A 25,596-nucleotide genomic window follows, 5' to 3' on the forward strand; every position below is an offset into this window, starting at 1 on the left:
CTCGAGGTCACCTTTATTGCAGTGCACAATATATACACAACACCCCTAACAACTGTACAGTAGGAACACACAGGGCCCGGCTCGCAGGCCCACCCCTTCATGTGCAAGGCGCACACCACCTGGCACACGGCCAGCTTTGCACACCCCCATTCATCACGCACAAGTCTCGTGAAAAATCCCGAACCCCGGGAAGGGGGCGGACACACCGTCACCTGCGAGAGACGCACAAGCCTGGCCGCAGCTGTGTGCACACACGCACCCCAGACCCACAATCGTGTGTCTCCCCCGAAATGCTCACACAATGGGGCAAGCTCCACACCCTCACGGGGGGAACATGCAAAAACAGACGACACGCAGCGTCACCGACTTCCATGCACACAACGCCAATACCCTCGCGCCCCTCCCGAAATGCGCACGCAACCCTGGCAGGCTTAAGCCACGCAAGCAGCTCACAACCAGCCGCAGGACGCCTGGGTTCTCTCCCCAGCTCTGGGAGGGGAGTGGGGGCTGGTGGGTTAGAGCAGGGAGGGCTGGGAGCCAGGACTCCTGGGTTCTCTCCCCAGCTCTGGGAGGGAAGTGGGGGCTGGTGGGTTAGAGCAGGGAGGGCTGGGAGCCAGGACTCCTGGGTTCTCTCCCCAGCTCTGGGAGGGAAGTGGGGGCTGGTGGGTTAGAACAGAGGGGGCTGGGAGCCAGGACTCCTGGGTTTTCTCCCTGGCTCTGGGAGGGGAGTGAGGGCTGGTGGGTCAGAGAAGGGGGTGGGGCTGGGGCTGGAAACCAGGACTCCTGGGTTCTCTCCCCAGCTCTGGGAGGGAAGTGGGGGCTGGTGGGTTAGACTAAGGGGGGCTGGGAACCAGGACTCCTGGGTTCTCTCTGTGGCTCTGGAAGGCCGGAAGGCCCAGGCCAGGCGGAGGCGGGAAGCCGAGGCCGTCCCTGGGCCCTGCTGGGGTGGGGGACGCCCCCTTCAGGCCCGGAGGCCACGGCTCAGGATGTAGCGTGAGGCCATGGCCAGGTTCCAGCGATGCTTCTCCAGGATGCGCCGGCATTCGTCCCGGGAGTGCGGGCTGATGTGGAACAGCTGGTCAACCTGCCGGGGAAACGGGCGTGTCAGGGGCCTGTCCCCACTAGCGGGCGCCGGCTCCCACCCGGCCCCCGGGCGGAGCCTGGCTGGCTCAGGGGGGCGGGGAATGGGGCAGGGGCCTGTCCCCTCGAGGGGGCGCCGGCTCCCCTCCGGCCTCAGAGCGGGGGGGGGTGGTCTCCCACCTTCAGCTCCTCGACAGCTCTCTGGGTGTCCCAGCCGTGCAGCCTCAGCGCCTCGCGACACTCGTCCACCGTCACCCCGTGGACCTTCTCCTCCACCTGCAGACGAGAGGCCGAGACCCTGCTGGGGTGGGGCACCGGCCCCCAGCCTCCGCCCCCCAGCCCCCCACACTGCCTGGGAGAGGGACCCTGTGTCAGGACTCCTGGGTTCTCTCCCTGGCTCTGGGAAGGGAGTGGGGCCTGGTGGTTACAGCAGGGGGGGCTGGGAGCCAGGACTCCTGGGTTCTCTCCCTGACTCCGGGAGGGGAGCGGGGTCTGGTGGTTAGAGCAGGGGGGGCTGGGAGCCAGGACTCCTGGCTTCTCTCCCTGGCTCCGGGAGGGGAGCGGGGTCTGGTGGTTAGAGCAGGGGGGGCTGGGAGCAAGGACCCCTGGGTTGTTTCCTCAGTCACTCACCTCTTTGATTTTCCGCTCCATGTCACTGTTGCCCTTTTGCCCGCTACATGGGGGCCCCATGACCCCCACTGCGGCCCTGTGGGCCCCCCCAGAGGCCTTGGCCCCCCCTGCCTCCCTCCTGTCCCTAGGTTGCTGGAGGGGAGCATCTGTCCTGCGGGGTTGGTTGGGCCGAGGGGCAGGCCGTGACTTCGGGGGCATCTCCAGGGGCCGGAGCCCCATTTCCCATGGTGGGCGGGATGGTGGGTTGCCGAGGTGACGAGGCAGGAAGGCGAGATCTTCACCCGGACGCCTGGGTTTCGTCTGAAGGACGCTTAAATCTGACACTGAGTCCAGACTCTTAGAGAGACCTAGGAAGGAGAAAAGGGAAACTGAGTCAGTGCTGGACTCCTGGGTTCTCTCCCCAGCTTTGGAAGGGGAGTGGGGGCTGGTGGGTTAGATCGGGGGAGGGGCTGGGAGCCAGGACTCCTGGGTTCTGTCCCTGGCTCTGGGAGGGGAGTGGGGGCCGGTGGGTTAGAGCGGGGGGCTGGCAGCCAGGACTCCTGGGTTCTGTCCCTGGCTCTGGGAGGGGAGTGGGGTCTGGTGGGTTAGATTGGGGGAGGGGCTGGGAACCAGGACTCCTGGGTTCTCTCCCTGGCTCCGGGAGGGGAGTGGGGTCTGGTGGGTTAGATTGGGGGAGGGGCTGGGAACCAGGACTCCTGGGTTCTCTCCCCGGCTCCGGGAGGGGAGTGGGGGCTGGTGGGTTGGATCGGGGGAGGGGCTGGGAACCAGGACTCCTGGGTTCTCTCCCCATTCCTTTCCAGCCCATGTGGCAGGGGCAGGGCTGTGCCCACCCTGCCCCCCCCAGCGCCCCCGCCGGGGGGGCCGGATACTCACGCGTCAGCCGGATCAGCTGCTGGGCCCCCGGCTTGATCCCGCCGGGATCTTTAGGGTCTCGGGGCTTCCCCTTCAGCCTGGGAGGGGGACACGCGGGCGGGGGGAGGGAGGGTGAATGACATGGGCCCTCGGAGGCTAATTCCCAGGTCCTGCCTGGAGGGGGGGGAGAACTTGGGGGTCCCTGCCCCAGTTGACAACCCACCCCACACTTAGAGGGTGTCACGGAAACCCCTGGGGGGAGATGGAAGAGCGGGGGTGGGGTGCAAGGGAGAGGCCCATCCCCTTGATACAGCCCCCCCCCTTTAGAGCCAGCCGCATCCCTTCCCCATCACACACAGCCACGCCCCAACCTTCCCCACCTGTGTGGCCGCACCCCTCCGCAACAGCCACGCCCCCTCCCTCAGAGACCCGCCCCTTCCTTCCATAGCCACGCCCCTTCCCATCCAACACCCCCAGCCCTCCCTGAGAGACACGCCCCCTCCCCTGCAGCCACGCCCCCTCCCCTCCTCCAGAGACCCTCCCCTTCCCTCAGCCACGCCCCTGCCTTCAGCCACGCCCACTACCACACAGCCACGCCCCCTTCCGTCAGCCTCGCCCCCTCCCTCTTGTAGAGACCCTCCCCTGCCCTGCAGACACACCCCTTCCCTGAAGCCACGCCCCCTGCCCCTTGCAGAAACCCTCCCCTGCCCTGCAGACACACCCAATTCCCTCCTGCAGAAACACTCCGGTTCCCTCAGCCACGCCCTCCCGCATTCAGCCACGCCCCCTACCACACAGCCACGCCCCCTCCCGTTTCGCAGGGACTCTCCCCTGCCCTGTAGCCACACCCCTTCCCTGAAGCCTCGCCCCCTCCCCTACAGCCTCGCCCCCTACCACACAGCCACGCCCCCTTCCCTCAGCCACGCCCCCAAAGCACACACACCCCTCCCCCAGCCATGCCCCCTCCCTCCAAGTGACACGCCCTCTACCCTCAGCCACGCCCCCTGCCCCACACTCACTCCTTGATGCGGTCAGGGGCCCCCCAGCTGCGGCCGGGGTCCAGGTCTCCGTGCCCCACGTGCTGGAAGCTGTTGCGGACGGGGAGGCTGATCCGGGGCACCCCAGAGGGGGGCGATTCCTCCGGGCTCACCACTGAGGCCGGGAAGATCCCGACCTGCAGCGTCCGCCTGTTCTGGCCCCGCCAGGTCGAAGACTCAGGGCTGCATGGGGTGGGGGGCAGGAACTGGTGTGAACCCAGGAGTCCTGGCTCCCAGCCCCTCCTGCTCTAACCCACCACCCCCCACTCCCCTCCCAGAGCCGGGGAAAGAACCCAGGCGTCCGGGCTCCCAGCCCCTCCTGCTCTAACCCACCAGCCCCCACTCCCCTCCCAGAGCCGGGGAAAGAACCCAGGCGTCCGGGCTCACCTGCCCTCTATCACCGTGATGAGATCGTTGGTTTCTAGTCTCAGCCACCCCGGTTCATTCAAGTCGTGAGCGGCTCTCACCTCCCGGGGACGGAGCTGAGAACAGAAGGGAAAGGGTTAATCCCACTCATCGGGCTGGGCGGGGAGGGAGGACGACACCAGCAGGGGGCGCCGTGGGGGGCAGGGCAGGGGGGCTGGCTGTGGGGCGGGGGATCCCAGCAGGGGGCGCCGTGGGGGGCAGGGCAGGGGGGATGGCTGTGGGGTGGGGGATCCCAGCAGGGGGCGCTGTGGGGGGCAGGGCAGGGGGGCTGGCTGTGGGGCGGGGGACCGCAGAAGGGGTCACCATGGGGGGCAAGGCAGGGGGGCTGGCTGTGGGGCGGGGGATCCCAGCAGGGGGCGCCATGGGGGGCAGGGCAGGGGGGATGGCTGTGGGGTGGGGGATCCCAGCAGGGGGTGCCGTGGGGGGCAGGGCAGGGAGGACTGGTTGTGGGGCAGGGGACCACAGCAGGGGTCACCATGGGGGGCAAGGCAGGGGGGCTGGCTGTGAATTGGGGGATCCCAGCAGGGGGCGCCATGGGGGCAGGGCAGGGGGGGGATGGCTGTGGGGCAGGGGACCGCAGCAGGGGGCTCCGAGGGGAGCAGGGTAGGGGGCTGGCTGTGGGGCAGGGGATCCCAGCAGGGGGCACTGTGGGGGGCAGGAGCACTGGCTGGCTGTGGGGCAGGAGACCTCAGCAGGGGTCACCATGAGGGGCAAGGCGGGGGGCTGGCTGTGAGGGGGGACCCCAGCAGGGGGCGCCGTGGGGGGCAGGGAGGACTCGTTGTGGGGCAGGGGACTGCAGCAGGGAGCACCGGTTGTGGGGCAGGGGACCACAGCGGGGGTCATCGTGGGGAGCAGGGCAGGGGGGCTGGCTGTGGGGCAGGGGACCGCAGCAGGGGGCAGCGTGGGGGGCAGGGCAGGGGGGCTAGCTGTGGGGCGGGGCCCCCCCCCGGGGGTCTCTCACCTCATGCAGGAGGGCGATGATGTCCCTGAAGTGGGGTCTCTCGTCGGGGTTGTGGGCCCAGCACTTCAGCTGCAGGCCGTACAGCCCCCGGGGGCAATCCTCGGGGCGCTCCAGCCGCCCCCCCTCGCGCTCCACCTTCAGCATGATCTGGGGGGCGGGGGGGGCAAGGACAGTGTAAATTTCCAGCACCTCAGCGCCCCCTCCCCCCGCCCCCGGCCAGGGCTGCATTACCCACCCCCACCACTGGATGGAGCCCGAGTCCTTCCCCGAGCAAAGGTGGATGGGTTGGAGCAGGGGGGGGGCAGGACTCCTGGGTTCTCTCCCCGGCTCTGGGAGGGGAGTGGGGGCCGGTAGGTCAGAGCAGGGGGGGCTGGGAGCCAGGACTCCTGGGTTCTCGCCCCGGCTCCGGGAGGGGAGTGGGGGCTGGTGGGTCAGAGCAGGGGGGGCTGGGAGCCAGAACTCCTGGGTTCTCTCCCCGGCTCTGGGAGGGGAGTGGGGGCCGGTGGGTCAGAGCAGGGGGGGCTGGGAGCCAGGACTCCTGGGTTCTCGCCCCGGCTCTGGGAGGGGAGTGGGGGCCGGTGGGTCAGAGCAGGGGGGGCTGGGAGCCAGGACTCCTGGGTTCTCGCCCCGGCTCTGGGAGGGGAGTGGGGGCCGGTGGGTCAGAGCAGGGGGGGCTGGGAGCCAGGACTCCTGGGTTCTCCTCCAAGCCCGGCCCCCCCAGGCTCACCTGTCGCCCCGAGAGCCCCATCCAGGGCTCCTCGCAGTAGGAAAACATCTCCCAGAGGGTGACCCCGAACATCCACACGTCGGACGCGTGGGAGAAGGTGCCGGAGCGCAAGCTCTCGGGGGCGCACCTGGGGGGCAGGAGAAGACACCTCAGGGAAAGCGAGCGAGAGAGAGAAACCTGCCCCCCAGCACCCCCTGCCCCGCCTCCTGCCCCCCAACCCACAGCGCCCCCTAGCGCCGCCCTGGGGCCAGCCCCGCCTGCCGGGGGAGAGCGCCCCCTGCCGAGCCCCCCGCCCCGCCCCCGGCCCCCCCTACGCCGCCCTGGGGCCAGCCCCGCCTGCCGGGGGAGAGCGCCCCCTGCCGAGCCCCCCGCCCCGCCCCCTGCCCCCCCTACGCCGCCCTGGGGCCAGCCCCGCCTGCCGGGGGAGAGCGCCCCCTGCCGAGCCCCCCGCCCCGCCCCCTGCCCGCCCTACGCCGCCCTGGGGCCAGCCCCGCCTGCCGGGGGAGAGCGCCCCCTGCCGAGCCCCCCGCCCCGCCCCCTGCCCGCCCTACGCCGCCCTGGGGCCAGCCCCGCCTGCCGGGGGAGAGCGCCCCCTGCCGAGCCCCCCGCCCCGCGCCCGGCCCCCCCTACGCCGCCCTGGGGCCAGCCCCGCCTGCCGGGGGAGAGCGCCCCCTGCCGAGCCCCCCGCCCCGCCCCCGGCCCCCCCTACGCCGCCCTGGGGCCAGCCCCGCCTGCCGGGGGAGAGCGCCCCCTGCCGAGCCCCCCGCCCCGCCCCCGGCCCCCCCTACGCCGCCCTGGGGCCAGCCCCGCCTGCCGGGGGAGAGCGCCCCCTGCCGAGCCCCCCGCCCCCGGCCCCCCCTACGCCGCCCTGGGGCCAGCCCCGCCTGCCGGGGGAGAGCGCCCCCTGCCGAGCCCCCCGCCCCACGCCCGGCCCCCCCTACGCCGCCCTGGGGCCAGCCCCGCCTGCCGGGGGAGAGCGCCCCCTGCCGAGCCCCCCGCCCCGCCCCCGGCCCCCCCTACGCCGCCCTGGGGCCAGCCCCGCCTGCCAGGGGAGAGCGCCCCCTGCCGAGCCCCCCGCCCCGCCCCCGGCCCCCCCTACGCCGCCCTGGGGCCAGCCCCGCCTGCCGGGGGAGAGCGCCCCCTGCCGAGCCCCCCGCCCCGCCCCCGGCCCCCCCCTACGCCGCCCTGGGGCCAGCCCCGCCTGCCGGGGGAGAGCGCCCCCTGCCGAGCCCCCCGCCCCGCCCCCGGCGCCCCCTACGCCGCCCTGGGGAGCAGGGCAGGCCTCTCACCAGGCGAAGGGGACTCTGCGGTGGGCGGACATGATGTACCGGTCGCCCCGGCGGGAGAGCGCCCGCATGAGGCCGAAGTCGCCGATCTTGGCCTGCTCCTCGGAGGCCAGCAGGACGTTGCGGGCGGCCAGGTCCCGGTGGATGAAGAGTTTGGACTCCAGGTAAGCCAGGCCCTGGGCCACCTGCAGGGCATAGAGCCAGAGCCGGTGCAGGGGGTAGGGCGGGCGCAGGTGGTCGTACAGGGAGCCCAGCGGGGCCAGCTCCATGACCTGCCCAGAGCGGAGCGGTGATGAGCCGGGGGAGAACCCAGGCGTCCGGGCTCCCAGCCCCACCCTGCTCTAACCACTAGCCCCCACTCCCCTCGCAGAGCCGGGGGGAGAACCCAGGAGTCCTGGCTCCCAGTCCCACCCTGCTCTAACCCACCTCTGCCCGCTCCCCTCCCAGAGCCGGGGGGAGAACCCAGGAGTCCTGGCTCCCAGCCCCCCTGCTCTAACCACTAGCCCCCACTCCCCTCCCAGAGCCGGGGGGAGAACCCAGGAGTCCTGGCTCCCAGCCCCCCTGCTCTAACCACCAGCCCCCTCTCCCATCCCAGAGCCAGGGAGAGAACCCAGGAGTCCTGGCTCCCAGCCCCCCTGCTCTGACCCACCGGCCCCCTCTCCCATCCCAGAGCCAGGGAGAGAACCCAGGAGTCCTGGCTCCCAGCCCCCCCTGCTCTAACCACTAGCCCCCTCTCCCATCCCAGAGCCAGGGAGAGAACCCAGGCGTCCTGGCTCCCAGCCCCCCCGGCTCTAACCACCAGCCCCCATTCTCCCCCCAGCGCCGGCGAGGGAACCCCGGCGTCCGGGCCCCGCTCACCATCTTGAGGGGCTGGCTGAGGACCACCCCGTGGAGCCGCAGGAGATGGGGGTGCTCCAGGCCGCTCATGGCGTTCACCTCGCGGAGGAAGTCGACCAGCGCCAGGGGGTCGGTGCTGACGTCGGAGCGGAGGGATTTCACAGCCACGGAGAGCTGGGGGGGCAGGGTGGGGGTCAGTTCCTGGGGGGGATCGGGGGGGGGGGCTGGAGGGGTGGACAAAGGGAGGAATGGAGGGGGGGGGGGAGAAAGGGAAGCAGCAGCCAGAAGAGAAGGGAGAGGGGGAAACAGATGGGACCAGCCCCACACCCCCTCCCCGCACAGCCCCCTCCCTCCCCACGGCCTCCCCCACCCCACTGTCTTCCCTCCCCCACCCCTTCATCCCCCCAGACTCTCCGTACCCCTCCGTCCTCCCTTCCATCCGTCCCACCCTTTCCAATTCCCCTCTCTGCCTTGCCTGCCATCTCTGCCACCGGGGGGGGGGGGAATCGAACTGGCACCCCCCGACCCCCACCACCTCGTCCTTGGGCCCCGGGAGCTCAGCCGGGGTTCAGTTCGGGGCCCGGGAGAAGCTCTGGGGCCCTGGCTCACAGAGCGGGGCCCCAGCCAGGCCTCGCCCCGGGGACCATCCCGCCCCACAGCCGCACGGGAAAGGGGGCTCGTCGGCGGGGCAGGGGGCGGCATTGAGATCCCGGGGGTCAAACGGGCCGGCCATCCCGTGATGGCCGGCGCCGATCTCGCGATTTTCGGCTCTCGTCTCCGGATCTTTCCCCCCGCCCTGCGGCCCAAATGGGATGGGAGTCCCCTGGCTGTTCCTGGGGGACACCGGACACAGCCCCCCCGTGTCTCTCCACCCCGCACAAGGCCCCAGACACCCCCCTCCGGCAACTCACGGTGCCCCCGCCGGGCGGGGTCCACTCCCCCCGGTGCACCACCCCGAAGCAGCCGTCCCCCAGCCGCTCCCCCAGGCGCAGGTCCCACTCGCTGATCAGACATTTCAGGGAGGTGTCCGAGTCCGGGCGGGGAGCGGGGGGGCGGGAGGGCCCCTCCCCCGGCTCCTGGGTCCTCGGGCCACCGATCATCTGACCGAGAGAAAGACGTGCACACCACTTAATGGCCAGCGAACCCAGGAGTCCTGGCTCCCAGCCCCCCCTGCTCTAACCCACCAGCCCCCACTCCCCTCCCAGAGCCGCGGAGAGAACCCAGGAGTCCTGGCTCCCAGCCCCACCCTACTCTAACCCACCAGCCCCCACTCCCCTCCCAGAGCCAGGGACAGAACCCAGGAGTCCTGGCTCCCATCTGCCCTGCTCTAACCCACCAGCCCCCACTCCCCTCCCAGAGCCGCGGAGAGAACCCAGGAGTCCTGGCTCCCAGCCCCCCCTGCTCTAACCCACCAGCCCCCACTCCCCTCCCAGAGCCGGGGACAGAACCCAGGAGTCCTGGCTCCCAGCCCCCCCTGCTCTAACCCACCAGCCCCCACTCCCCCCGCAGAGCCAGGGAGAGAACCCAGGAGTCCTGGCTCCCAGAGCCCGCACCCCGCCTGCCGACGCACACCAGGCTGGCTCGAGCGGGGGGGCTCTGATTTTCTGCCCCCCGGACACCAGGGTTCCTGTGAGGATGGGGGAGGGGTGAAGCCAAACCTTGTAAACCCAGGACTTGGGGCGCGGCCCCTGCTGCTTCCTGCGCTTGATGGCGTCTTCCAGCCGCCGCTGACCTGAATTGGGGGGCTGGCGGTTAGAAAGGGGGAGCCCGGCCGGTGCCCCTCACTCCCGACCCGCAGCCCCTCCTAGCCCAGCCCTGCCCCCCTCCAGCCCTGCCGGTGCCCCTCACCCCTGACCTGCAGCCCCCTGCCAGCCCAGCCCTGGGCCCCCCCCTACACCTACCGGGGCGCCCCATGCCAACGTGGTCGAGGTCGGAGGGTTTGACGTAGTCGAAGTGGGCCAGGCGGGTGACGTGTAACTCGTCCCGGATCTTGTGGTAAAACTGCTCCAGCTGGATTTCGGTGAGCAGCGCCAGGAGCCAGTCGGGGCCGTCGTCCAGGGCCATCGGGCACCTGCTGGGGGCACGGCCGGGTGAGACGGAGACGCCCGGGGCGTCCCCACCGAGACGGAGAACAGAGATCGGGGCCCCGTCACGCCGGGCGCCGCCCAGACCCCCCCAGACCGATATCGGGGCCTCATCCCCCCCGGCGCTGCCCAGACCCCCCCAGACCGACATCGGGGCCCCGTCGCACCGGTCAATCAAGAGACACATAGTATGGGACAGTCCCTGCCCTGTTACAATCGACACAGAGAAAGGAACCCCCTTTCTATGATAGAGAAACTGAGGCACAGAGAAGCTCCCAGCCACGCCCCTCGGGCGACCGTGTGTCTCTCTGCGGGTTATGCTATGTCAGCACCTGGGAGCTGTTTTCCTCCCTCTCTCAGGGCAGCCTCATTGTTTGGTCTTGTCTTGCCCCCTCCCACTCACCCCCTGGGGCCTGCGGGACTCCCTGCCACTGCGCCAACCCGCCTGACTGCTCTGCCCTAGCCCCGGGGGGAAACATACAGCACCCGCATCCAGACCACACACACACACACACCCCTCAGCCTGGGGGGTGTAGCGGATTAGAGCAGGGTTTTCTGGGTGCCAGGACTCCTGGGTTCTCTCCCTGGCTCTGGGAGGGGAGTGGGGCCTGGTGGGTTAGAGCAGGGCGGGCTGGGAGCCAGGACTCCTGGGTTCTCTCCCCTGCTCTGGGAGGGGAGTGGGGCCTGGTGGGTTAGAGCCGGGGGGGGGGGGGGGGGCTGGGAGCCAGGACTCCTGGGTTCTCTCCCCTGCTCTGGGAGGGGAGTGGGGCCTGGTGGGTTAGAGCAGGGGGGCTGAGAGCCAGGACTCCTGGGTTCTCTCCCCTGCTCTGGGAGGGGAGTGGGGCCTGGTGGGTTAGAGCAGGGGGGGCTGGGAGCCAGGACTCCTGGGTTCTCTCCCCTGCTCTGGCAGGGGAGTGGGGCCTGGTGGGTTAGAGCAGGGGGGGCTGGGAGCCAGGACTCCTGGGTTCTCTCCCCTGCTCTGGCAGGGGAGTGGGGCCTGGTGGGTTAGAGCAGGGGGGGCTGGGAGCCAGGACTCCTGGGTTCTCTCCCCTGCTCTGGGAGGGGAGTGGGGCCTGGTGGGTTAGAGCGGGGGGGGGGGGGGGCTGGGAGCCAGGACTCCTGGGTTCTCTCCCCTGCTCTGGGAGGGGAGTGGGGCCTGGTGGGTTAGAGCAGGGGGGCTGAGAGCCAGGACTCCTGGGTTCTCTCCCCTGCTCTGGGAGGGGAGTGGGGCCTGGTGGGTTAGAGCAGGGCGGGCTGGGAGCCAGGACTCCTGGGTTCTCTCCCCTGCTCTGGCAGGGGAGTGGGGCCTGGTGGGTTAGAGCAGGGGGGGCTGGGAGCCAGGACTCCTGGGTTCTCTCCCCGGCTCTGGGAGGGGAGTCGGGGCTGATGGATTAGAGCGGGCGGGGGCTGCGAGCCAGGACGCCTGGGTTCTCTCCCTGGCTGTGGGGAGAGAAGCCACTCAGGACATGTGGAAACCCGCTCTGAACCCATCCGCTCCCTGCCCCACAGCACCCCACTCCCTGGGCGGGGCGGTGGGGTGTCACAACGCCACTGACAGTCACCCCAAGGGTTGAAACGCTTCGACACAAAGCGGCCCGCGACCAGGCCCCAGGACGCCTCCCTAAAGCCAATGGGGTGGGGCTGCGAGTTGGGTCTGAATTTCCAGGGTGAATATTTTTTGGGGGGGGGTGAGTTGGGGGGCAAAGGTTCTGGAGAATTGGGGTGAGTTTGGGGAAAGGTTTGGGGAGCAGGTGAGGTGGGGGGAAGATGTGGAGAGGGCCAGGGGATGAGTTGGGGGGAAGGTTTGGGGGGGATCCCCTCATTCCCTACCCCCCAATTTGGGGGGCTATTAACCCTTTCCTGGCTTCATGGGCCGATTCCTTCCCTCTCCTTCCCCAGACTGATGACAACCCAGGGCCGAGTTCAGACTCTAGGACAAATATTGACACAAGCGGATGCCAGACATAGGGACCCGTCCCATTGGGGCTCTGCCCCCGTCAGGCCCTATAGGGGGCGCCGGCTCCCCCCCAGCCCCAGGGCAGGACTGGCTGGCTGAGGGGGGCGGGGAATGGGGCAGGGGCCTGTCCCCTCTAGGGGGCACCAGCTCCCACCTTGCCCCAGGCAGGGACTGGCTGGCTCAGGGGGGCGGGGAATGGGGCAGGGGCCCGTCCCCTTTGGGGGTGTCATACCGGTTTCTGGGACCCCAGGGGTAAATCATGGGGCTTGCTGGGCTGGGGGACACGTTCACTGCCAGGAGGGCTAGAGGGGAGGGTGGGGAGGGAAAAGAGGAAGGCGAAAGAAGAAGTGAAAGACCCAAGGAAGGAAGGGAACAGAGAACGGGGCGAATGAAGGAAGGGAGGAGTAAAGGAACGGGCTTAAGGGAGAAGGAATGGGGAAATGAGGAGACAGAGGTGTAGAGGGAGTGAGAAAGAAAGAAAGAAAGAAAAAGAAAGAAAGAAAGAAAGAAAAAGGATTAATGAGTGAGAGAAGAAAGAAGGAAGGAAAGAAAGAAATGAGTGTGCAAGAAAGCAATGAGTGAAATAAAGAAAGCAATGGGTGTGAACAAAAGAAAGAAGGAAGGAAAGAAAGCAATGAGTGAAAAAGAAATGAGTGTGAAAGAAGGAAGTGTGGATGAAAGGAAGAAAGAAGGAAAGAAGGAAGTGTGGATGAAAGGAAGAAAGAAGGAAAGAAGGAAGTGTGGATGAACGCGCTATCTCAGAGTGATTAATGAGTGAGAGAAGAAAGCAAGAAGGAAGGAAAGAAAGAAATGAGTGTGGAAGAAAGCAATGAGTGAAATAAAGAAAGCAATGGGTGTGAACAAAAGAAGGAAGGAAAGAAAGCAATAAGTGAAAAAGAAATGAGTGTGAAAGAAGGAAGTGTGGATGAAAGGAAGAAAGGAAGAAAGAAGGAAAGAAGGAAGTGTGGATGAAAGAAAGAAAGGAAGAAAGAAGGAAAGAAGGAAGTGTGGATGAAAGAAAGAAAGGAAGAAAGAAGGAAAGAAGGAAGTGTGGATGAAAGAAAGAAAGGAAGAAAGAAGGAAGTGTGGATGAAAGAAAGAAAGAAAAAGGATTAATGAGTGAGAGAAGAAAGAAAGAAGGAAGGAAAGAAAGAAATGAGTGTGGAAGAAAGCAATGAGTGAAATAAAGAAAGCAATGGGTGTGAACAAAAGAAGGAAGGAAAGAAAGCAATGAGTGAAAAAGCAATGAGTGTAAAAGAAAGGAGTGTGGATGAAAAAAGAAAGAAAGAAAGAAAAGGGGGAAATGCAAAGCGGGAAGGGGGAAAGGAGGGAATGGAGAAGGAATACAAAGGCAGGACGGAGCAGGAGAAAGGAGGGAAGGGGAAACGAGCCCAGGGAGGAGTGGAGGGACGAGCGGCCCGGGGGAAGGAGGGACGGGCGCGGGGGCTGGGAAAGGGAATTGAAAAGGGAGGAAGTCAGAAGGGGGGAGGCGGAGGGAAGGAACAAGACCCGCAGGAGGGAGGCGGAAGGAAAGTGTGTGTGTGGGGGGTCTTTGTGCCCCCCCAGCTGGGGCTCACCTGGGATGGGGGAGGGGAGGGGGGTCCCTCTCCCTCGCTCTCTCCTCTGCGTCTCTCTTCGGGCTCAGTCCCCAGTAGATTCCTCCCCCCTCCCCCTCCGCCAGCTCCTCCCCATCCCACTGCTGCCACCAATGGCGCCCCAGCTCCCGGCCGCTCCCTCCCTCCCCACACACACCTGGGCGGGTCCTGCTGAGTCCCAGGGACACCTGACACCTGGCCAGGTAGGCACCGCCCCCTGGGTGTCACGTGGGGCACATCACGCATGGGACACCTTAGAACAGGGGGGAGGGGGCATGTGCCCCACTGGGCCCCCTCACCCTTGTGTCATGGGGTCTGTGTGTGTGTGTGTGGGGGGGAGATAACATGGGCCGGTGGGGACGTGTGACACGCTCCCGACACGCGGTGCCGTTCTGACACGCCAAGCCCCGTGCGAGGCATGCATGGCACAAGGGCCAGGTGGGACCCACAAGTGCACAAGCTGGCCGGCCCGCTGCCCTGCCCCCCCACCTTTGCACGGCCGTCCCCCTGCCCCCCCTACGCCCCCCTGGTCCCTCGCCTGCCCGCCACACTGCCCCCATGCTCTGAGCCTTGCACGCCCAGCCGCCTGCCCCATGCCCTGGGCCTTGCACGCCTGCTACCCTGCCCTGGGCCTTGCACGCCTACCACCCTGCTGCCATGCCCTCGCACGCCTGCCACCCTGCCCTGTGCCTTGGGCCTCACACGCCTGCCACCCTGCCCCATGCCCTTGCACATGGGCCACCCAGCTCCCACACCCTTTCATGCCCGAGACCATGCCCCCACACCCTCGGGTGCACCCCCAGAGATGGCTGCTGCCAGGACAAGGCCCGGAGGGGAAGCCCATTTATTGGGGGTGGGGGGGGTCACTCGGGCACCGGGTAGAACCGGAACCTGCGGAGAGAAAATCCAGACATCAGCCCCATGGGTCACCTCCCCCACACACCTCGCCCGGACCTCCGCCCCCCAGCCGCAGGGGCCCCTCAGTGCCGCGTCCCCCCACTCCCTGGCTTTCCATCCCCCTTCTCCCTCCCCCACTATTCCCATTCCACCCCCTCCCTCCCTCCCCATGTTCTCCCCCATCAGACCCCACTACACCCCATCCGCCTTCCCCCACAAAAAACCCAGCCCATGCCCCGCCCCCTCCCCTTCCCCAGCCCAGGCCCTGCCCTTTCCCCCTCCCCTATCCACAGGCCCCGCCCCCTTCCATAACCCCGCCCCCGCCCCAGCCCAGGCCCCGCCCCCAGCTCACTGTAGGGCGCAGGTGATGAACCCCACAAGCAGGCTGGAGGCGGACAGGACGCTCAGCAACAGCACCGAGGCCTGGAGATCCCTGCGCCCTGGGGGGGGGGGGGAATGGAGGGGCTGAATGGGGGGGCGGGGCAGAGAGGGGCAGTCTGGGGGGGAGGGGGCAGGTCGTGACTGGGAGGGACCCCAGGCACCCCTTCTCCCCCAGCAGATGGCAAGGGGGCGTCGTGTAGGTGGGGGGAGCAAGCCAGCGCTGGAGGGGGCAGAGGAGAGAGGGGGAGGCCAGGCCCCTCCACTGGAGGGGGGCTCAGGCCGTGGGGCGGGAGGGGGGAGCCCCTCACCGGAGTAGCATTTCTTCGGGGCCCAGCAGGGCACCTTCCCCTTCTTGCAGCTGGAGCAGTTGATGGCCAAGGCCGAGCCCCCTGGAGAGGAAGAGGGGGCCAGGGTCAGCTGGGGGGGTGTTGGGGTACCCCTCAGCCCCCCACCCCAGGGTGCTGCAGAGGGGGGGGCCATTTGCTCAGGGCTGGAAGGACACGGAGAGGCCAGAGGTCGCAGGTGACCGTGGGGGGGTCTCCTCCGCCCGCCCCGCTTGTCTCCGGGATCAGCCACCTCCGGGGTGGGGCCTGCTCTGCTGACCCCCCCGTCGTACAGCGCCCCCCAGCGCCGCCCTGGGGCCAGCCCCGCCGCCCAGGGGAGAGCCCCCCCCCCCGCTGAGCCCCCCGCTCCCTTCCCCCCAGTGCCTGATACAGTGGGGCCCCCCAGAATAATTTGGGGGGACTCCATTCCGCCCATACTAGTTTTGGGGTCACCCCTCCCAGCACCCGCCTCCCGAGGGCCGGTACTTACGGCAAGCTGGAGGGCACAGAACTGTGGGGGGGGGGCAGAGAAAGAGAGAGAGAGGTAGAGTGAGGTCATCATGGACTGTGTGGGGGGGCCCTGCCCCCCTGTACCGCACATCCCACCCCAACTCATGGGGCAGGGGCGACTCTCAGCTACGGACGCACCCCAAAACCCGCTGTGGGGGACACGGGCGGGCACCCCAATAAGGGAACGGGGCCCGGGCCGACACCCCGGAGTGGAGAGGGGGGGGCACAGCGATGACACCCCAATAGCGGCCCAGCCCCTCCCCACAGCCCCCCAGTACCCTCCTTGCTGGCTTCCAGGAGCTTCACTTCCCGCAGCCAGTCCAGAACTTGGGCAGGTCCGAGAGAGTCCGGCTGATCTCTGTGGGGACAGCGACGGCGCCCGTTGGATGCCATCCTGCCCCCCCAGGCCCCCCGCGGGGGGGAGCGGGGGGGAAACGGGGGGGGGGCAGGGGGCATTACCAATGACACGTAAGACTCGGTGTGTTTTCTCAGTCACCGCGTCCAGGGCTTGCTCGTCTGCAGGAGGAAAAGGAAGGGTTGCGGGAGTGGGTACGGGGTGGGGGGGAGTCTGCTGGAGTTAATCTATGGGGCACGCCGGGATCCCGGTGGATGGGGAGTGGGGACGGGGCAGTCTGGTACTGCGGGTTAAATCTTGCGTCCAGGGCGGCAAGGAAACATCGGTGGTCAGTAGGGACCAGAGTTAACAACCCGATTTGCGTCAGGCAGGGCAGGCCACGCTCCCCTTCACCCTGTGGAGGTTAGTAGAAGAACCCAGGCGTCCTGGCTCCCCTCCCGCCCAGAGCCGGGGCTAGAGGACGGCACCCTACCCAGGGCGAACCCCTTGAAGGACTCCGGGCCCCAGGGCTGGCTGGGGCAGCCCGGGCGGCCGTGAACCTGGCGGTAGCGGGCACAGAGCCGGGCGAAACGGGCCGGGACGTCCTTGTGCCCCGGGCGGCACTGAACGCAGCCCCGGGCCGGGGGGGGCCAGGAGGGCCAGGGCCAGCAGCAAGGGGGCAGCCAGCGTGGGGGGCCAGGGGAACAGAGCCACGGGGGCGCCCCAGGGGGCTGCCAGGGCCCGCTGGGGGGCACCGGTTCCCCAGCCGGGTGCCATGGGGCGGGGGGAGTGGGGCGCCAGGCCCAGGGGGAGATGGGGGTCAGGTTTCTCTAGAGCCAGCAGCAGGCGGGGGCGCCGGGTCAGAGGCGGACGCGGGGGGGGGAAAGGGCGTGGCCTTTGGAACGCTCTGTATCCAGTTGTTTGTCCCCAGCGTTCCGAACGTCCCGCCCCCGCGCACGGCTCTTAAAGGGGCGACGCTCGGGCGGGGGGCGTGGCCTTTGGACGCCCCGTCGCCGGACGTTCTAAACGCTCCGCCCCGCCTGCCACGAGTGCTGTTCTTAAAGGGGCAGCCGGCGGGACGGGGGGAAGGACGCGAGCCTGTGGGTTTCCCCCCCCACACTCTCGGGGCCCACCAGGGTCCACACGTTGCCCTTGGCAACAGCCCCACCCAATGACTCAACATTCTGCTCTTAAAGGGGCACCCGCCAAGAGTCTTTCGGGGCAAGGCCTCGAAGGGGGCGGGGCTTCTCCGCCTCCCACCCCAGCCAGGAACTACGCTCCTGCCCTCCTTGAAATGGGGAGGGGGGGGGAGAGAAAGGAGGGAGAAAAGAATAAAATAGCCCCCCAGGGTGATATCTTACAAGCCCCACCCCCTTCCACAGATTGTCTCCCCCCTTCCCCCCCCCCAGGTGTGTTGCTCAGTGTGGCAGGGTATCAGTGTGTAGTAGGGGGGCAACTCCCCCATGTGCACGTGGCTGCTAGAAAACCTTCTAGCCCTGGGGGCAAGGTGGACCCCCCCGCCCCCGAAAAAAAGCCAGAGTCCACACCCACACCTTCAGGACATTCATTTGTTCCACACAACTTCACACCAACATCGGTTACAGACAGGTGTGCAAAGGGGCCAGGCCCCCACGGCAGCTGACGCTCCACCGCCCCCCCCGCCGCGTGTGCAAAGGCGCTTGTGCAAACGTGCCGAGGCCCTGGGAGCACCGACCCCCTCAGCGGGGTCTGCAAATGCACCAGGGAGCCAGGTCCGTGGAAATACAGGGGGGCAGAGGGCTTGGGCCAAGACCCCCCCCCCCCCCGTCCCACACAGGGTCCCAGCCCAGCTGCCCACTTGCAATTCCCCAGGCAGCCAGCAGGTGGTGCCCCCGAAGCCCCACCCCCTGCCTGGGAAAGTCCCACCCTCTTAAAGAGACAGCCCTACTGAAGTCCCACACCCGACAGAGGTGACTTGTCCTTGCCGGACATGGGGGATTTAGGGGCAGTGGGGCGCTGGCAGCCTCCCACACCCAACAGAGATCACTGGAAAGCTAAAGGTGCGAGCCTGGTTTCCTGCCCCATGCTCTAACCCCTGCCTCCCTCACAGAGCCAGAGAGAGAACCCAGGAGTCCTGGATCCCAGCCCTGCCCTGCTGTAACCCATGAACCCCCACCCCACTCGCAGAGAACCCAGGAATCCTGGATCCCCCCCCTCCCCTTTTATGTGCAGTAGGGGGAAGGTAGGGCCATGGGGGGGGGAAAATGTACAATAGCAACAGACTTAAAGTGCAGATACAGGCATTAATCAGGCACCCCCAAAAAGTCACCATCCTTCCCCCCCACACACCGCATTAAGCGCCAGCTCGAGCTCCAGGCAGGGGAGCTGGAAGTCCCTTGCGACCCCACCCCCCCGGTCGGGTGGCTGGTTCCGATCCCAGGGTCTTCATTTCCCAGCTGTGGGGGGGGAAGTGGGTCAGGACCCGGCTGGGCTCTGCTCCCCAAAACCCAGGGCATTGGCAGGAAGGAAGGATCCATCGCGAGGCAGAGAATCGGTTCTGGAAAGGAGCCAGAAGAGGGGACGGGGGGGTGGGGGGAAAGAGAGAGAGGAATTGGTGAGAAGTAAAACAGCTGTCCTGTCCTGCCCCGCCCATCCCAGAGCGGGGGAGAGAACCCAGGAGTCCTGGCTCCCAGCCCCCCACCCCACTCTAACCACTAGCCCCCCACTCCCCACCCCAGCCCCATAACAAAGCAGGGCATTATGATACCAGGCCGGGCAGGCATGACAGGGTACAAAGCCAGCTTTGTGTCGAGGGCCGTCTGAAGCAAGAGGCCGAGTTTCAGCCCCTCCCCCCAGGCATCGGGGACCACCCCCCCACGCCCCATTTCTGTGGGGCAGGATCCATTCACTCCCTGGAGAAACAGCCAGTCCCTCTCCCCAACTTACACAGCTTGCCCATGAGAGTCAGGAGACCCTACCCAAATAAAGGGGACCTTTGCCAACACCCCAAAGTATACAATGATCGATTCTATATAACCAGAAGCCCCCCCCCCAATACTCACCCCCTTATAATAAATCCAGAGACCTCCCCAGAAATATCCAGGGGGACCCCAGTGCTGAGGTAAATGAAGAAAAGCCATACACCCCCAAAAATCACACCTTGCCCAGTCCTCCCTCCCCCAAATCCTGGGTTTGGGGCGTGGTTATGAGTTATCCAATGCCCCCAGTGGCCATTCAGGGAGTTGCAGGATTCTTTCCACAATGCCCCTCCCCCGAAACACACTATAGCCTTGCAAGTATCCCACTGCTCCCACCAAGATATGGGGGAGAAACTATTTCTTCCCCCCACCCCACCCAGTCACTCCCTGCCTGGGATTCAGTCACTGCTCCCACCTCCCTGTCCACCCTATCTCAGGGCCCACCCTCCCTGCCGCCCCAATCCCATCTACCCTCATCTCCTTCCTACCACCAGAAGTGATTTTCTTGCCCCCTCCACCCCCCAACAACCTCCACTAATGGACCCCTCCACCCGCTCTTAGCCTATCTGCCTCTACCCCTGCAGTCGCCCTCCCTGTTCCCCATCTCACCAACCCCGAGATCCTCTTCCTGCCACCATTCACGATCCTATTTCATACACCAGCACCCACCAAGAAGTCCACCCCCAGCTCTCACCTACTCCCGTTCTTCCTGCCCCCACCACCTATCTCCAGAGCCATCCACCCCCTCCCCATCCCATCCCCTCCCACTCCCTTCCTGCCACCAATCCACCGTCCACCACCTGCACCCCACCCGCCACTTCGTCCAGAGACAGTGCCCATCCCCAGCCAGCCTCCCCCTGCCATCTACCACCATGGCAGATGGCTTCATCTAGAGCCCCCTCATCCCCTTTCTCCCACCAGTCATCATCGTTTCAGGATCCATCCATTCTCCGCAACCTTCCCCATCCCATCGCGCCCCCACACCATCCATGCACCAATCCCGCCCCCCCAGTTACCAGCATACTGCATTACAGACCAGCGAGACCAATGCCCCCCCCCAACCACTATTCCCATTTACCTCCATCCCCTCGCTGCCACCAACCACCATCCCCTTGCTACCACCAACCACCATCCACTGACATCTCCAATCCCGGGCACTTACCAGTGCCCACCACTGTAGTCAGGTGAGAGCAGCCCCCCCAATCTCGTTCCCCAGCCGGTTCTTCTGCCCCCTCCTCCGTGGTCAGTGGCGGACGAAGCGCAGCGAGTGCGAGTTGAGGATGTCCTCCGGGTTGGGGAAGACCGAATCCACCCGGAAGCCTTGGTCCAGGGCCGCCTTCAGCACCTCCTCCAGGAACTCCGCCGCCGTGCCAATCTCCCGCCCCTCCGGCGGCGCCATCCAGAGGGGGCGCACCTTCTGCTTGGCGTACTCCGCCTCGGGCAGGTCCGGGGGCCGCGGGGCCCACTCCAGGCGCAGGTGGTGCGGGCTCCGGGTTTCCCCCTCCTCCGCGGATCGGCGCGGCCCGGGACCCTCCTCTTGGGGGGCATCCCCGGCAGCGCCCAGCCGGCGGCCCAGCAGCGCCAGGAAGGGCCCGTCGGTGCAGAAGAGGTTGGCGGTGAAGATGCGGAGCCGGCAGGTGCTCAGGCCGTAGTTCTGCGGCCCGCGCCGGACGGTGAAGTGCAGCAGCCGCTCCCGGCCGTCGACGGCGGCGTGGAGCACGGCCCCGGCCCGCCGCCGCTCGGCCGCCAGCCGGCTCAGCTCGGCCAGCAGGGGCCGGATCTGGTAGAAGTCCGCCTCCGCCCGCAGCAGGGCCAGCTCCGCGTAGCCCTCGGGCAGGTCCAGCCGGCCCAGCCGCAAGAAGTTGAGGACGTGCCGGAAGGCTTTGCCGTCGCGGTCGATGAAGTAGTGGCCCCGGCCGTCGGTGCGGGCCGGCCGGGGCCCCCGGAACATGGCCCCCAGCATGGAGTCGGGGGAAGCGGGTCAAGGTCTCCAGCGTGGTGCTGTACAGGGTGCCGCCCACGTTAGGGAGACGGGGCCCACGGGCAGCCCCGGGGGGTCCCCCCGGGCAGCCGGCAGTGGCCCCTTCTCCGCCTCTTCCTCCCCCATGCCAGCACCTGGAAGGGTTCGCGAGACAGCGTGAGGGCTGGGGACTCCGACCCCACCCCCAGACAACGTGTTTGTGGGGGGGTCGTCTCTCCCGGACGCCGGGGTTCCCTCTCCTTTTCCGGCACCTGGGTTCTAAGGTGCCCAGACACCTGGATTCTCTCCCGGACGCCGGGGTCCTCTCTCCCTGCTCCTGTGGGTTCTCTCCTGCTCTTGCTCCCGGATGCCTGGGTTCTCCGCTCCCTCCCTCTGTCCCAGCTGCTGGGGAGGGGGGGTCCTTTCTCTCTCCCCCGGACACCTGGGTTCTCTCCTTCTCTCCTGGGACAGATACCTGGGTTCTCTGTTGCCCGGATCCCCCCCCCCCTCTCGCTAACCAACTCCCCACCCCGGACACCTGGGTTCTCTCCCCGTAAGGGCACCGGGTGAAGGGGGGGGGGGTGTCTCTCACCGCCTTCCCCAGCCGGTGCCGCCGACCCCAGCGACTCCCCGCCTCTACCAGGAAGTGAAGCTACCGGCAGGCTGTGCCGCGCCAGGCCCCTTTATAGGGAGGGAGCAGCTGGTGGGGGGCGGAGCCAGTCCCTCCCCCGGTCCCTGAGCCGCTCCGGGTTCACGAGTTCGGTCCCCGCCCCCGGCCCCGGCCCCCTCTGCGGGGAACCCCGGCTCCCTGCAGCCTTCCAGCTCGGGGACCCCTCTCCTCCCTCCTTTCCCCTTCCCTGCTTCTTCCTTCCCCCCTTCCCACTTGGGGACCCCTCTCCTCCCTCCTTCCCCTTCTTCCTTCCCCCCTTCCCACTTGGGGACCCCTCTCCTCCCTCCTTCCCCTTCTTCCTTCCCCCCTTCCCACTCAGGGACCCCTCTCCTCCCTCCTTTCCCCTGTCCTCTTCCCCCTCTGCTTCTTCCTTCCCCCCTTCCCACTTGGGGACCCCTCTCCTCCCTCCTTCCCCTTCTTCCTTCCCCCCTTCCCACTCGGGGACCCCTCTCCTCCCTCCTTTCCCCTTCCCTCTTCCCCCTCTGCTTCTTCCTTCTCTGCTTCTTCCTTCCCACTCGGGGACCCCTCTCCTCCCTCCTTCTTCTTTTTCCTTCCCTCCTTCCCCCTCTGCTTCTTCCTTCCCTCCTCCACTTCCTCCATCACTTCTTCCTTCCCTCTGTCCCCATCCCCTCTCTCCTTCCCTCCTTTTCTACTTCCTCCTTCCCCCTTCTCTTCTCATTCGTTTCATTCACACTCCTGTCTTCATTTATTCCTCCATTCTCTCGTTCTTTTGTTCACACGTCTTTCCTTTCTTTTTCCCGTTCTTTCGTTCTCCCTCCTCTTTCCTTTCGTGATCCTGCGTTTTTCATTCCCAGTCCTCTCGATCTCCCATCCACACTCCTCTTTTCGTTTGTTCCTTCGTTCCCTCCTTCCTTCATCTTTACACATATTTTTATTGTTTCCTTCTCCCCCGTCTTTTCTTTCCTTCTCTCCCTTTTTCTCATTGTTTGTTTCATTCCCCTTTTTCTTCCATCGTTTCATTGTTGCCCTCACACTCGTCTGTTCTGTCGTTCTCACGTTCTTTCATTCGTTTGCCTTCACTTCTCATTTTCTTCCTCCTTGCACCCATCGCCCGCCTTTGGTTCTTCCCTCGCCGGGGTGGCTCGGTCATGCACCCCGGCCAGTCCGGGACAGGTGTGTCCGTGGATCCGTGAGGGCCGTGTGTGTCACCGCGTCTGGGTGTGTGACTCAGGGCGTGTGTACATGCCAGTCGGTGCCGCGGTGTGAGTCCACCCACCGCCACGGACGTGCGAGAAGCATGTTGGGGCAACGGCTGTTTGTCGCTCGTGCCCGGATGCCTGGGTTCTCTCTCCCCCAGAATCTGGGTGTGTCTACATCCCAGACACCTGGGTTCTCTCTCCCCCAGAATCTGGGGTTCTCTCCATCCTGGACACCTGGGTTCTCTCTCCCCCAGAATCTGGGGTTCTCTCCCTCCCGGACACCTGGGTTCTCTCTCCCCCAGAATCTGGGTGTGTCTACATCCCAGACACCTGGGTTCCAACTCCTCCAGAGTCTGGGGTTCTCTCCCTCTCGGACACCTGGGTTCTCTCTCCCCCAGAATCTGGGGGTGTCTCCATCCCCAATGCCTGGGTTCCAACTCCAGCAGAATCTGGGGTTTTCTCCATCCCAGACACCTGGGTTCTCTCTCCCCCAGAATCTGGGGTTTTCTCCATCCCGGACACCTGGGTTCTTTCTCCCCCAGAATCTGGGGGTGTCTCCATCCCCGATGCCTGGGTTCCAACTCCAGCAGAATCTGGGGTTCTCTCCATCCCGGACACCTGGGTTCTCTCTCCCCCCGAATCTGGGGTTCTCTCCATCCCGGACACCTGGGTTCTCTCTCCCCCCGAATCTGGGGTTCTCTCCCTCCTGGACACCTGGGTTCTCTCTCCCCCAGAATCTGGGGTTCTCTCCCTCCTGGACACCTGGGTTCTCTCACTCCCAGATTCTGGGGTTCTCTCCCTCCCGGACACCTGGGTTCTCTCCCTCCTGGACACCTGGGTTCTCTCGCTCCCAGATTCTGGGGTTCTCTCTGTCCCAGACACAAAGACTCTCTATTCAGGCTGTGGTGTGGTTTTAATTGCACCAAAAAACCCCAAACCTTCTGCAGCCACATCACAACCAGGAGACCTTGACTCACCACCCTCCACACCCACTGTGGGGTGTATCTGCTCCACCGAATGCCGCTGTCAGAATCATAATTAGCTCCAGTGTTAATTAGCCAGGGACGCCACCCAGGACTAGCCAGCGAACCGGATCTGCAACAAACTGACACGCAGAGAAACACAGCAGCAAAACCAGCCTTGAGAACCCAGGAGTCCTGGCTCCCAGCCCCGTCTGCTCTAAGCCACCAGGTCTCACTCCCCTCCCAGAGCCAGGGAGAGAACCCAGGAGTCCTGGCTCCCAGCACCTTCTGCTCTGAGATTTAATCAGCAACCCAGATTCCAGCCAAGATCCCCATGGGTGCTGAGTCAGGCAGTTTTGTGGGGCTGGGGCCCCACATCACGGTGGGGGTCTTATGGGATGACGGCATCCTCAGGAACCCCGCAGTTACTTGGAGGTGTAACAGCCACATGGGAGAAACAGCCGCCCCGCCCAAGAGGTGGATAGAAAGCAGGCTAGATTGTCGGGCTCAACGGGGAGTGATCAATGGCTCCATGTCTAGTTGGCAGCCAGTGTCAAGTGGAGTGCCCCAAGGGTCGGTCCTGGGGCCGGTTTTGTTCAATATCTTCATAAATGATCTGGAGGATGGTGTGGATTGCACCCTCAGCAAGTTTGCAGATGACACTAAACTAGGAGGAGTGGTAGATTCGCTGGAGGGCAGGGATAGGATACAGAGGGGCCTAGACAAATTGGAGGATTGGGCCAAAAGAAATCTGATGAGGTTCAACAAGGACAAGTGCAGAGTCCTGCACTTAGGATGGAAGAATCCCAGGCACCGCTACAGGCTAGGGACCGAATGGCTCGGCAGCAGAAAAGGACCTAGGGGTGACAGTGGACGAGAAGCTGGATATGAGTCAGCAGTGTGCCCTTGTTGCCAAGAAGGCCAATGACATTTTGGGATGTATAAGTAGGGGCATAGCGAGCAGATCGAGGGACGTGATCGTCCCCCTCTATTCGACATTGGTGAGGCCTCATCTGGAGTACTGTGTCCAGTTTTGGGCCCCGCACTACAAGAAGGATGTGGAAAAATTGGAAAACGTCCAGCGAAGGGCAACAAAAATGATGAGGGGTCTGGAACACATGACTTATGAGGAGAGGCTGAGGAAACTGGGATTGTTTAGTCTGTGGAAGAGAAGAGTGAGGGGGGATTTGATAGCTGCTTTCAACTACCTGAGAGGTGGTTCCAGAGAGGATGGATCTAGTGGTAGCAGATCATAGAATCATAGAATATCAGGGTTGGAAGGGACCCCAGAAGGTCATCTAGTCCAACCCCCTGCTCGAAGCAGGACCAATTCCCAGTTAAATCATCCCAGCCAGGGCTTTGTCAAGCCTGACCTTAAAAACCTCTAAGGAAGGAGATTCTACCACCTCCCTAGGTAACGCATTCCAGTGTTTCACCACCCTCTTAGTGAAAAAGTTTTTCCTAATATCCAATCTAAACCTCCCCCACTGCAACTTGAGACCATTACTCCTCGTTCTGTCATCTGCTACCATTGAGAACAGTCTAGAGCCATCCTCTTTGGAACCCCCTTTCAGGTAGTTGAAAGCAGCTATCAAATCCCCCCTCATTCTTCTCTTCTGCAGGCTAAACAATCCCAGCTCCCTCAGCCTCTCCTCATAAGTCATGTGTTCCAGACCCCTAATCATTTTTGTTGCCCTGACAGAACGAGGAGTAATGGTCTCAAGTTGCAGTGGGGGAGGTTTAGGTTGGATATTAGGAAAAACCTTTTCACTAAGAGGGTGGTGAAACACTGGAATGCGTTGCCTAGGGAGGTGGTAGAATCTCCTTCCTTAGAGGTTTTTAAGGCCCGGCTTGACGAAGCCCTGGCTGGGATGATTTAGTTGGGGATGGGTCCTGCTTTGAGCAGGGGGTTGGACTAGACACCTCCTGAGGTCCCTTCCAACCCCGATATTCTATTCTATGATTCTATG

The 25,596-nt window shown here is 65.5% G+C and overlaps 2 protein-coding genes across 4 annotated transcripts; both read right to left on the reverse strand.

The window, feature by feature from the left end:
- Window position 1: 1 nt before the first annotated feature.
- TNK1 (tyrosine kinase non receptor 1) lies at window positions 2-13,543 on the reverse strand. 3 transcript variants are annotated; one of them, XM_078850882.1, is made up of 14 exons: window positions 13,455-13,543; window positions 9,738-9,907; window positions 9,495-9,568; window positions 8,748-8,936; window positions 7,858-8,010; window positions 7,003-7,271; window positions 5,714-5,840; window positions 4,987-5,133; window positions 3,987-4,081; window positions 3,582-3,782; window positions 2,584-2,660; window positions 1,711-2,057; window positions 1,261-1,356; window positions 2-1,084 (listed from the first exon to the last, which is right to left on the reverse strand). In XM_078850882.1, the coding sequence occupies exons 2-14, from the start codon at window positions 9,898-9,900 to the stop codon at window positions 962-964; spliced, it is 2,061 nt and encodes a 686-aa protein (XP_078707008.1). In that variant the 5' UTR covers window positions 9,901-9,907; window positions 13,455-13,543; the 3' UTR covers window positions 2-961. The 3 variants fall into 3 exon arrangements, with proteins under 3 accessions (XP_078707008.1, XP_078707007.1, XP_078707009.1); XM_078850881.1 differs by having other exon boundaries at window positions 9,738-9,910; XM_078850883.1 differs by lacking the exon at window positions 8,748-8,936 and having other exon boundaries at window positions 9,738-9,910.
- Window positions 13,544-17,467: 3,924 nt separating this feature from the next.
- KCTD11 (potassium channel tetramerization domain containing 11) lies at window positions 17,468-21,511 on the reverse strand. Its single transcript, XM_078850837.1, has 3 exons — window positions 21,427-21,511; window positions 20,037-20,989; window positions 17,468-18,453 (listed from the first exon to the last, which is right to left on the reverse strand). The coding sequence occupies exon 2, from the start codon at window positions 20,835-20,837 to the stop codon at window positions 20,118-20,120; it is 720 nt and encodes a 239-aa protein (XP_078706963.1). The 5' UTR covers window positions 20,838-20,989; window positions 21,427-21,511; the 3' UTR covers window positions 17,468-18,453; window positions 20,037-20,117.
- Window positions 21,512-25,596: the final 4,085 nt, after the last annotated feature.

This window comes from Lepidochelys kempii, chromosome 28 (genome assembly GCF_965140285.1).
Source record: "Lepidochelys kempii isolate rLepKem1 chromosome 28, rLepKem1.hap1, whole genome shotgun sequence".
Classification (NCBI taxonomy): Eukaryota; Metazoa; Chordata; order Testudines; family Cheloniidae; genus Lepidochelys; species Lepidochelys kempii.

Excerpts from the sequence above, each read along its gene's own strand:
- TNK1 (XM_078850882.1), bottom strand. The coding sequence starts at position 9,900 with ATGGCCCTGGACGACGGCCCCGACTGGCTCCTGGCGCTGCTCACCGAA. Across the intron at positions 2,661-3,581 it reads GCCCCTGACCGCATCAAGGA|GCTGAAGGGGAAGCCCCGAG; the intron begins GTGAGTGTGGGG and ends TCCCCCTCCCAG. Across the intron at positions 1,085-1,260 it reads GAGCTGTCGAGGAGCTGAAG|GTTGACCAGCTGTTCCACAT; the intron begins GTGGGAGACCAC and ends TTTCCCCGGCAG.
- KCTD11 (XM_078850837.1), bottom strand. The coding sequence starts at position 20,837 with ATGCTGGGGGCCATGTTCCGGGGGCCCCGGCCGGCCCGCACCGACGGC.